The sequence below is a fragment of the Protopterus annectens genome, chromosome 3.part1 (assembly GCF_019279795.1).
Source record: "Protopterus annectens isolate FY-2018-M chromosome 3.part1, PAN1.0, whole genome shotgun sequence".
NCBI classification, from domain to species: domain Eukaryota; kingdom Metazoa; phylum Chordata; order Ceratodontiformes; family Protopteridae; genus Protopterus; species Protopterus annectens.
Genome location: NC_056732.1, coordinates 1,386,178,151 through 1,386,191,061, shown reverse-complemented (window position 1 = coordinate 1,386,191,061; position 12,911 = coordinate 1,386,178,151). Strand labels below are relative to the sequence as shown.

The 12,911-nt window shown below is 38.2% G+C and overlaps 1 protein-coding gene across 1 annotated transcript in view; it reads right to left on the bottom strand.

Moving 5' to 3' along the window:
* The window catches only part of LOC122797784 (kinesin-like protein KIFC3), a gene marked incomplete at its 5' end in the record, with an annotated part of 595,169 nt that overhangs the window by 327,983 nt on the left and 254,275 nt on the right, over positions 1-12,911 (bottom strand). Inside the window, one exon of the mRNA XM_044066305.1 lies at positions 6,069-6,242. Within this exon, the coding sequence (XP_043922240.1) occupies positions 6,069-6,242 (174 nt within the window). The remainder of the gene's footprint in view (positions 1-6,068; positions 6,243-12,911) is intronic.

Below are 12,911 nucleotides of genomic sequence, written 5' to 3'. Positions count from 1 at the left end.
ATTTCCTGTCTGTTTCATGTTTTCTAACTGTGCTGCCCACCTCTACTCCCACACAGTATACCATAATCAGTATGGTATTTCAGCTGTATCTTTCAGACATAAACCATGGAGCTGCAACTACACTGTGGGGAATATTAACAGTGTTCCTCTGTGCTGTAAGTTTCTCAATATTTCTTTATTGTATACTATCCTGTGGTTGCAATATTCTAGCCATTTCTATAGTAATGTATCTCACAATATAGTGACCTTGCCATTCAGCATGCTATTTATTCTAGTACAGTGACTTTGCTAATGAGACAATATAACATGATGTCTGAATCACAACAGAAACGTAAGGTGTTATCAGTCCACTTCCTTACTATGAGGCCTGGTTTGCCTCATTCACATGCACACTAACCAGTTAATGTATGAGCTGCTTTGTACTGCACATTTACAGTGAGGTAATGGCCATGCTACACACATATCTATTATAGGCATACATGGGCACATAGTTTACATAAAGTATTCATGCCCATGGAACATGGCCAAGCAGCTGTTGCCCTGGCTGCCACCACTGACAAAGTGCCTTGTGCTACCATATATGGGCATTGCATTACACTCATCATGTCACATTTTTCATTTTTACTCTTGGACTTCCCCTGGCAACTGGCTCCAGGTTACATGACCTATTACAGTGCTGTCTAAATAATAATGCTGTGACTGTTGTTTTTCACAATTCATTGCTTCACTGTGCAACACTGTCCCAGATCTATTTTTGTACTCATGCATACCTAAACCCCATCAGGTCGTGTCACCCAATTATCACCAAACTATTGAAGTGAGGCTGTGGGGCATCTTTTTAACATTTTTTGAATACCTCTTATATATGTCCATGTACATGCATGTGTAGGTGTGCATGCACGTGTGTGTGTGTGTGTGTGTGTGTGTGTGTGTGTGTGTGTGTGTGTGTGTGAGTGTGTGTGTGTGTGTATGTGTGTCTATATACGGATCATTCTGTTTAATCAGTGAAGTCATTAGTGAACTCATATATATATATATATATATATATATATATATATATATATATTTATTTATTTATTTGTACTTGTTTTATGGGGAAGAGCATTGATCTCTATGGACCTTTTTCAGACTCAGCCTGAGAGCAGTGTCTGGTTAAGCAATGGAAGCTAAGGGAATCAAACTTCGCACCACTGGGCCACAGGAAACAGCTCATTAACAACTACTTAATGCTCTGAGTCAACTTCCAGACTGAATGTATAGTATATATTAAATACATAGTAGCCAGTGGCATACTTTTGATTGTCAGTAACAGCTGTGTTGTACATGCAATAGAGGCAGTTTTCCTGGTGAAGTACAGAGGGGGTGCAAACCCTCTGGAAAAACACTGTGAATAGCATTTTTGTAATTACATTGCAATGTAATTGCAAACTGCTGCATGTAATATTATTTCTAAAAATATCATTACAGCTTGCACTGTTTTCCTGACTATCAGCAAATGTATTGAGAGTCAAGAATCATAATGTAACACCTGAATGGCATGCTATTGCACTTGTGTAAGTACAAATGGAGGTCCGACAGTTTGCAGAGTTGCATACTACCCCACAGCTGTGTGACTGTGGAGGAAATAAGAGGCAGTGAGGCCTCTGTGTATTTTTTTCCTGTGATAGTAATGCAGTACATTGCAGCTTTCAGTGATTCCCTAACTGTCAGTCAAGGTACCAACAACAGAGAATCGTGAATACAGTGTTATATATAACTGATTGATATGCTAGAACATTTGGTTAAGTGCTAATCACCTGGGCTGTGTCTGCAAATGTTCTGTCGTAATCAGTGTGCTATTTCAGAAAGCAAAGTAAATAAATGGCAGGTTAGTTTATTGTAAATCATGATAGTCATTAATGAAAAAAACTGTAAAATTACTCACAATTATGTCTATTGATTTAATAGGTTCACTGAAATTATTCACATTACCAGCAATTCTGTAATTAGAACTTTCACTGGTTTGATTGTGATGATTAGGCACATGATAATTTGACTTTGTGTGTGTGTGTGTGTGTGTGTGTGTGTGTGTGTGTGTGTGTGTGTGTGTGTGTGTGTGTATGTGCACTTCTGAGATCAAGGCTGCACACACACATGCTTAGCTCATACGTCTTCCACACATCAACTGCCAGCTGAATTGCAACTTCCATATTAATTGTGGCCCTACCCAACTTACACTGTTTACTACACATTATGTTGTTCTTTATATGACATATCCAAATGGAAAAGAACTTCATTTGGATATGCAAATTACAAGCCTAAATATGCTAACAAGTTCCTACCTATTACCCCATTTTGAGTCAGCACCCACATCTATAACAAGCTAATAGAAATTGGAGACATAAACAGCAGTGAGCTTGAATTCAGTACCAAAGTACTAACAAAAGACCCAAAGTATAAGACACTCCACCAAGTCACTGTCTTTCCAGAAAGGATCAGCAGAAGAATTCATAAAATAATCTTCTGGACTGGTTAATCACCATTTAACTAAGCTATATCAAGACTGTAGTTGCTGACATATGTAGGCACTCACTCATATTTATCACAAGGGGACCTCACCCATGAGAATCCCACCTGATGATTTTTGAAGAAGGGAGCACACTGTGTCTTCTGAAGCATCTCTTAAAATACATACTTTTCAGCAGATGACCAATTAGATGTAAAGTTAGCTCTTACTTAATATGTTACTAAAATAAGTACCAAACATATTCACCCCTCACAAACACATTAGTATGAAAAGTGTCACTCTGAATGCCTTTCATCTTCCATCAATAAACATATGGCAAAAAAGAAGACATACAGTAAGTTCACTTGATGTATAAGAATCCACTAAATATCAGTAGGACTCCAGATATTTATATATATTGTACATTATATGGCTAGGCTTGTACAGGCCCTAGGGCCGATAGCCTAGTACCAACCTAAGAACCTATGAACCTATATGCAAGGAACAGATGTAAAAGTGCTATGCAGCTACTTAGACATTTTCGTCAATTCATCTGACTGCCTAACCTTTCAACATTCTAGAGCAGATACTGTGAAAAACATCATTCTTAATTTTAAAAGTACATCCATTTATGGTGACTAAGGCTAATAAACTTATTTGGAAATGTAATAATGAAGGTTCTCTCTCACTAGCCAGTGAACTTGCCTTGAAAATTTTTTAGCAAACAGAATTGCTGTACCAATAGCCTGCATTTTCAACGGCTCTTTCAGAGTCAGACTATGGGAATGCAGAAAATGTTTCTTGTTGCCCATATCCATAAATGGGATGCAACTTCATAAACACCTACGACTGGCCCATCTCTCCACTCTATCCTGTAGCTAAAGTGATGAATGAAGTGGTAAATTAGCAGACAATCTCTTTCCCTGAATCAACAGGACATATCATGGTCTCATATCGTATGTTCTACCCAGGATATGTAATTGATCTAGCCTTGATCAACATAGCAAATGGCATTTTCAGTCAAATGGATGAAGGTGATAACCTGGAAACAGTTTTCTTAGATCTTATAACTACTTTGGATATGGTCAGCAATGTATTTCGAGGTACAAACATGAAAGCATAAGTTTTATCTCTGATGCAACCTTTCCTTCTTTTTCCCTCTTTCTTTTTTTGAAAAAGCTTATTGGGTTCCTAACTACCCATCAGGCATCTAGCCACCCTCTCTAAGAGTAAAATCAGAGTCAAAGTTCATTCACATGGTTTCTAATGGTGTGTCAGTGCATCCTTTACATTCCATCCTGGAAATGTAGGCAGTAAGGTTTGTATGGGACATCATTCTCTACTGCAAGTGTTAAATTCCTCAGTATCCTTCCTTCCCTAATTCTCGGGTGTACACCAATGATTTAATTGTCGAGTGCATTCTGGAATTTCCTCCCTTATCCCCTAGGAGAAGTTTGCAGGGAACAGACTTCTCTCTCTTTCCCTGGCTGGCCTTCAGCTATCTGAGACATCATCAGACTTCCAGCTACTTCCTGAATCTTTTTATTCCCATTCTCCTGTCCTATCCTCATACTTTCTGCCTCACTTCCTGTATCCATCTCTTATATTCATCTACTTCTTCTACCTTTAGTTCCATAAGGTCTAATGTGTATTTTTACTTAATCTGAGTTTCTTCAGCCTTGTTTTTTGTACATCAAATCTCCTCCAGCAACCATGAATACCATCTTTATAACTGCTATCATCTACCCTAATATACACCCTAGATCTATACTTCACCATCATTGGGCATGTTTTTTATATTTGACTACACATGCCTTTACCAAGTGGAGCAGCAAGTTACTCTTTGTTACATTTGTTACTTATTATATACACCAATGTCATTTGCTTGTATCTTTATTCAGTGTAATGATATATACTTACTACACTTTGTTTTTGTTTATGCCTGGATCATATAATATGAAACTACAGCTGACACTAAACAAACACTGAGTACTTGTACTTCCTCAACTGCAGTTTATTTACTGCTGACACTTACGCCTGTCCTGTTCATTGTATTTTCATTGTATATCCATACATTTGCAATCATTAATATGTCTGTGGAAATTGCATTCATATTTTAGATTTTTTTATTTTTTTCAATACTAAATCTTCTCTGTCTAGAGCTTTTCTCTCAGGGTCTGCTCAGTAACTGGATTCCAGTAGTGCATCAAGGGTGGGGTGAAGGGGGCAGCTACCCCAGGTGTAAAGTGTTAGAGGATGTAATCGTGAAGTGCAGTTCTTGCATTCTTCTTTCTCTACTGGCATTTCTGAATGGGTACAGAATGGGAGTTCAGCACATCAGCGCTTTGTGTGGAGTAAAAACTGTAGCAAGCCGATTGCTTTTTTCTCTCTTCCATTGAAGACCTGTGACAGGAGGAAAGGAAGGAAGGGGGATTGTATCTAGCATCTGCCTCTTTTCAAGTGAAGAGCTAGGGAGGCAGAGTACCAGGATCTACAAAAGTCAACTATACCTCTGCTGGGCTCTGTCAAGTTGAATCTCCCAGTCAGCAAGCATAGAAAAAAAAGTAATTGTTAATGTATTGTAGCAAAAGCACAACATTTTAACAGGCAAAGTACTTAAAAGATTAAACAGATGAATTAGAGGCATAGTTGGGTTTTATAGCACCTAGAGCTGACCTCTCTGTTGGTTCCCTGCTTCCCCAGTTCTTCACCTGAAGAGCAAAAAAAAAGGTCTGCTCATATGTACTGGCACTTTGAGCAGTAAGCCAGATGTCAGAAACACACCCTTCCCTTCTGCCCCAGGTCTTCAATGGAAAAGAAAAAAATTCCTTTCCAATTAAATACATGCCCCCTGTCACAACTCTTCATTGGAAGACAAGGCCCCTTCCAACCCCAGCGCATCACTGGAAGAGCAAAATAAAAGAAAGCAAAAAAAAAAAAAAAAAAACATTTGTTGCTTTCTTTTTAACTGTAAGCAAGCTAATTGGCTTGCCACAGTTTTTATCCCACATAAAGAGCTGATTCAATGAACTTCCATTTTGGAAGAAGAATGCAAGAAATGGAGTTCACTATCATACCATCTAACACCTTGCACCCGGGGCTGCTGCCCCCTTTGCCCCACCCTTGCTATGCTACTGATCAAGATAGTAACAACAACAGTTATAAAGCCTGTAGTGTGTGGTTTTCTTATTTGCTATAATAGTTTACAAAAGTGTATTGCTTATATGTTATCCACGCATACAGACACAACAATGAACACTCTTTGTGTGGTTTATATACATTTCAGGACACAGACAATACCATGATTAATCAAAGGGTCATGCAAACCTTTGGTTTTAGGCCTCCATAGTTTGTTGACTAGCTTAACTGAATTTCCTGGTATTATGACTATGTTAGTTAACACCGCGGTAATGGTGTTTGCGTGTTAAATGCAACATTCCAGATTTACTATTGTGCTCTAACACCACTGCACAGTGCTATCTTCAAAATTAGGAATAAAGAAGGATAGAGGTTAAATGTAGTACGTCAGTCCTGGTAAAACACAGTAACATCACACTATCCGCATCACACTGCCGCAACTTACCTTGTTTCTAAGAGTATATGTGACGTCATCAGAGCTCTTCAACTGATCTTCTAGTTGATGACATCGTTGCCTCTGAGAGGCTACCTGCTCCATTAAGTACTTGTTCCTTTCCTCTGCATCAGCCAAAGACTTCAGTGTTGTAGGAGAGTCAACCTCTACTGTTTTAGTTACATACTAGACAAAAGAAAATGAGAAAATGAACATCTCCATGTGTAAAAGTGTTGATAAAACAGACTAAATGCTGATAGAAGAAGACATGAAGGTTATGAATATGGAGGTGTGCAGCGGTCATTGATGTCATATCTATAGCAACTCCTTCCCTAATATGTGATTCACATATGCTTCCTGTAAACTTCTCACCTCCATTTAATACTCACTGCACTCTTAAAGGAGATACTCTAACAGGACAAAAATGCAAAATGCATTCATATATTCAGTGCAGAAAGTAGCAACACAATAAACTAGCCACTAGAGCAAATCAATATTACTGAATGGTAGGAGAGCACATTCACGACTAATACTTGAAGGCTGGGATATCATGCACATTAAACATAAAATTAACATTTGTTTCATCCTCCAGTGTGAACACACTGAGGTAAAACAGTAACATTTTTTATAAAGCACTTTATAAAAATTATTAAGAGGTAGGGTTTCTGCTGCATTACTGGAATGTTACTTTCCTCATGGGTTACAAAAGTAACAGATATGTCGATACTCATCAAATTATTTCATTTCCAAGTGGACTCTTTGCAATGGGAAACTGCTGGGCAGATGCATCTACCTGTGACCTTCTGCATGTTTGTGGAAGTCATGTTCCTTTGATTCACTCCAGTATTCCAGTCATACCTCTCAACTGTACATATTTCTGCAGAATGTCCACATTTTTGCCTCATATTTTTGGTCTGTACCTCATAAAATTTGTGTTTTTTTTGCAAATCATTGAAGACTGAAGTTATGAAGTCACTAAATAATGAAAAATAAATCTTGAAGCCTTTGTTATTTGGGATATAATTTTCTGAGGTGCAGGCCAAAACCAGTGGGCTATGGCTGACCAAGTTTGTAGATGACTGCAAGCTGGGTGCTGCCATCAATTCCTCTAGTGATGTGGACATCCTCCAAGAGGGTGTCACCCAAACAAATGACTGGTGCCGGAAACATGGCCTCAAGGTGAATACCAAAAAGTACATCATCATCTCCTTTGGGGAGAGTGACATCTGCACACATTATCAATGTCCTAAGCACGCAATCAGGCGTGAGGAATTTGGGCACCAAGGTGGATAGCAACCTTACTTTTGATCACCATGTTGCTTTCACTGTACGGAAAGCTTTCTATATGGCCCACCTCATAAATAAGGGTATGTCATCCAGGGTCAAAGAGATCATAACATCCCTGTATTCTTCCCTTATAAGGCTCATTACTGAGTACAACATCCCATTTAGCATGTACCTCATAAAGCACATGCAGCAGCTGGAGAGACCACAGGGGTTCCTTACCAGGAGAATGCAGGGCCTCAAAACTCTATCATACACAGACAGGCTAAAAGCCCTACTCTTCTATTCAGTTACATACAGACTCCTCAGAGTTGACCTCTGTCTGGCAAACAAGGCAATCTCGGACACGGCCTTGATGGAACTGCTGCATAGCCGCAAGTCAAGCTCCACTCGAGTAACCCACACGCATGGCCTCAACCTGGTCTGTGACATCAATAAGACTTGTTGGTGGGACATATTTGAGTCCCAGAGACTCCCCCATCTGTGGAATAGACTCACTCTCCATGTCAAGCAGAGTACCTCTTTACCCCCTTTTTAAGCACAACCTGGATAACTGGATGGGAAACAAAATGCATCCCTGGAATTCCACCCATGTCCCTGCTGGACAGGGGTATCAGGTGCTGACTTATCTAAACATGGGCTAAACTCTGGGCTAGCTTATGAGGGCCTCAGGGCCAGTAGTCTAGTAACTTCCTATGCTCCTATGATCCTTTGAATCCCTTCAAATTCATCTATTGGTGATAATATTATCATTAACCTGTTTGGACAAAACATTTTAGGCAACCCACAGATTATTGGAAATCATGGAAAGTGTAAATGAATTATACCAGCCAAGTTACTGAAAACATACTGGCACCTACTGCCCCCAGGTATGTAGAGCACGAGAGGGATTATATTTTCATTAATGGTAACAGACTGCCTGTGATAGCCCAAAACTGAAAATTCTCTTGACACTATTCACATTCAACATGAGATTCAGCTACAGGTTGAAACTGTGACCTAGCATGAAGTTTCCTGTTCCAGGTCCTGTTTTCTTCTTTGTAGAGGAGATATGGTAATATCCTTTCCTATTTGCTCAGGTAGCACACCACTGTCTGACTATCCAATATTATCAGCAGAGATTCTGACTTCAAGAAGTTGTCCACATCCTAAAGTGCAAAACATGTTATGTTCAGCTTCAGGAAACAAGCATGGAAATTTTTCTCTGAGACATTGCACACCCAGTGAACAAAGAAGAACCAAAATGCACATATCTATCTTCCAGCAAAGCAGCTGATGTGACAGACTGCTTTGGCGAATGAGAAAGAAGGAACTACCAAATTCCAAGTGTATTGTTAATGTACCAGGGTATAATATTTGTATACATGTCTTACCATATTTTATGTCTTTTGCCTTATTCAGAGTTCTGTATGTATGCCATGCAGTCTAGCTTCCAATACACTGCTATACAGTCTGAAAGTAAAGCCAATGAAAAGTTGATGGAGCTGGCCACACTACATGCTGTGTCTTGCTTTTTATTTCATGCTTTTGAATGTCAAATGTTACATTGTATCAGAAGCAATTGTAATTAAGTTCCTTAATCATTTGTTTAAGAGTAGTGCAGCTACATCCTCCAAGATGTCTCTCTCTCTCTTCCATGATACAATTGTCGTTGTTGCAACCTTATTAGCAGAGGCTGTACTTTTGTTCATCCTATTACTAAGAAGAAATATACCTTTAATTGTTTTGCAACATGTGATTCCATAAATATTGTATACTTACCAACATACACTGTGTGGAGAAGTCCACAAGAAAACTGAAAGATAGGATTATAGAACACAGGGCTGACATCAAAAGAAATACTTGTACAAACTCTTTAGCTAAGCATATTAATGAAAATGGCTGTGATCATGTTTTTTCTTTTAGAGTAATAGACAACGTTTGTAAAAACTTGAGAAGAGGGGACATAAATAATAAATTAAAAATTAAAGAATGCAATTGGATACTTCAGCTACAGGCTGATTCAGTGCCTGGGATTAATCAGACAGTGTTTTGGAACCAGTTTTAAAGTATAGATAGATGTGTTTAAAATCAACTATGTGGTCCTTTAAGGATTTTATTGCATTGTGTTGATTGTTATTAATGGTTGGTTTTTATTGGCTGTGTTGTTTTGAAAATGTATTTAAAGGAAATGTTAATTGTGAAGTATTAAGATTGAAGAAGGGTTATTTTCCCAAAAGCTTTGTTGTTACATCTATATTAAAATATTTATTTTATTTATGCATTGCTGAGTTCGTTTATGTTTGCTGTATTTTGTGTATGAACTTTGGCTTTACTCTGCCTTTTGGATTTTGTGCTGCTAACCTTTGAGAGTACTCATATCTATTTGGTGACTCTGTGGCCACTCCTGAAAGCCTTACTGCTGTTGGTCAAACTACCATTTGTATTAAATATTAATTTCACTTGGTATAATTGGGTACCCTTTCAAGAACCTTAGAACAGCTGGCCTTGGAGTGCTTGGTGGTGGTGTAACTATCTTATAGTATTGGCAGAAGAAGGCATAGCTAGTAAATCTGTGCCAGCATTTCCCAGGTGTGTGTGTGCACGTGTGTGTGTGTGTGTGTGTGTGTGTGTGTGTGTGTGTGTGTGTGTGTGTGTGTGTGTGTGTGAAAATCAAATCTCAAAGAGTGTGTGTGTCAGCTGTTTGGAGCAGGGACATGAAGCACTGGTTTCACAGAGAGGGTGCTGGAGGACTTGGCTTGGGCACTCGGCTGAGGTCTCAAGCCTACAGCTGTGGCAGTGGGGAGTCTTACTTGGGATCTGGAGAGAGAGAGAGAGAGAGAAACTAACCCCTGCATTGAGTGTGTTCCCTGTGTGCTCTTAAGGGAAATTGTTCTTGATGCAGAGAGCTGCATCTGGAAATACTGGGTATATCCATTTTTGTTCCAAGTGAACGTCCCTCTCCAGTATCAATGGTGGGGATTCAGGCTCCTTGATTACTGGCCCAGAGAGAGGATGCCACTAGGTACATAATTCATTTGTATAAATAAGAATCATCAGCAGTATAAGTAACGACCCAATGAGAGACAGATTGCTGTGAGAACATATTTGACACTAACTAAAATCACTGATAAATGTAGAACAAGTGAAGTTATTTAGTCTCACTTGAAAATGCAACCAAAGCAGACAGAATTGGGTAAAACTATATATGAGATAAAAATATAGAACAGGGTTCAAAGCAGAATAAAAATGAATTGTAAGAGTCAAGCAAGTGTTTTGGGAAGCATGACAAGTATCAGAAATGTGTCATTAAAAAGTTAAATATAGGGTGCAGTAATTGAGTAAAAACGAGCCACAACAGTCATGTTAAGTATAAAAGCATGAGAAATGCATCACTGAGAATTTCTGCAGGTGTGGCTATATGCATGACTCAACATTTCTAGCAAGTAATCATGTATGTAGAAATTGTGGTAAAATAAATAATTTTGCTAAAGTGTATTTTGCACTTCCTAAAATACATGAAGCAGAATAAAGTCATGAAAATGGGTTGTTTGTGGACACTATAAGCACTGAAAAGATGCATAGTGTTAGTGTGCAAGAAAGTGACACAGAGAAAGCAAAATAAGAGAATCTGTTAGAAATAGGGAAAAGAAGTGTCGTACATTAAAATGTAATGTCTGTTCAAATGTTTGAAACATCAAAACTGAAACTGAATAAACTGAAGTCACCTATGGGAAATGCAAGTATTTGATTCAGGTCCATATAGTTGGAATGAAAGTGTTTTCTACACTGGCTCATTTAATTTATCAAGAATAGCAATTTGCTTAATAAGTACTATATTTATTTAAGGAATATTTATTTACTGACCTGGGCTATTTTCTGTGAGTTTATTATATCCATATATGTTCTGCAGTGCTACCCATGGTAGCACTTAAGAATAGAACTGAAAAGTTGAATAGAATGAAGCATGTGAGTGTAATTAAGGAAAAAAAGTTGGCCTATCGGCTGGATAAATAGCATGATGACTGCTATTGCAAAGTTTGATAGAATACTGTATGAACATAGAGCTGCAAGACTTTAATAAAGATATAAAGACTGAACAGGAAACACTTTCTACTCTGTACAACTGAGATCAGTTATGCCAACAGGAAAGCTATGTCTGTACTTGATGAAAACCCCATGGATTTTGGCAAATTAAGCTCAATGAAGAGTGTTCTTTTTGTCAATTATTAACCCACATATTGCAATATATAGATTTCTCAGACTTCCATTTGGTATTCATTAGCACCTGAAGAGTTTTACATAGCCTAGAGCTGTTGCACAGATTATAAAGTGGCTTGAAGATGTTGCTGATATTATTCATCATACAGTTATATGGGGTGTGGACAAAGTAAAACACAGGGAGGCTGATTTGGCTACTCTGTATATTACTATAGTGCTACCTCAAGCTAAACAAAAACAAGTGTTAAATCACAGTGACACAGCTAAAATACACAATTCATTTCTTATATTCAGGAAGCCTAAAACTAGATGCTGAGAAAATCAGAGCAGTGGTAACAAATACCTACACCTCAGGACAAAGAAGCACTTATGATACTTCTGGTATGACAGAGTATCTTTTGAAATGTATTCCAAATACGTCTAAAGTAAATGTGCCACTAAAATAATTATTGGGATATGATGTGGAATGGTAATAGAGTAAAACCTACTAACCTGTCCCATTACAGATAGATGTAAATTAAAGTACAACTGGTACAAAAATAGTCTCCCAGTAAAATATAATACATCAATATCAGCTATAAAGAGCATAGAACAAGTTTTAACTTTAGAATTTAGTAAGCCAGCTAGATATGCAGAGAGTTGATGCACTGGCAGAACTAAAAGAAATGATATGGGGAAAAAACAGTTACTAAACTGAAATACAAAGAAATGAAGCTCATTAAAATGTATTGATAATAAAGTACTATATGTCAGTACTTGCTTGTAATGCTATCAAGAAGAAAGATATATTAAAACCAATGCAAATGAAAGTAAAAGGTTTGGCTGCCAGAACTCAAAGACCAGTTAAATGAGGTTAAATATTTGAACTCAACTTGTTGAAATCACCTTTTATCACACATTGCAGGTTAGATTTTTAACCACAGTGGAACTATTGTTTGTTTAAGACTGTTGTGCATTTAATAAGGATCCTCTCCTTTGACCACTATTGTACAACTATGTTTTTTTTTTCTTTTGGTACCCTGGATCCTTTAGCCTATCACCTGCTTGTTTTACTCTCATGGTTTCATACTCTCTGTAGTACTACTTGACAGTAGAGGATGAGAAGATTGGGATAGCCGAAGTACCACCAGAATTACCTCCACCAAAATCCACCCTTGGTGAGCCAGGAGGAGGTACTGAGTGGAGCCATACCTGGCACTATCATTTACTCTGAATGGTGCTCCAGGGCTTTCTCTTTTAGCCCTATTCTCCTGCATTCGGATGCAATCTTGACTTTAGTCTGGCTGAGCAACGAGGTATGGTCTGTGAGGATGTGCCTGTGTGGGGCCCAATAGCAGCCATGCCTCTTCAGCCTAACCACACACAAACCTA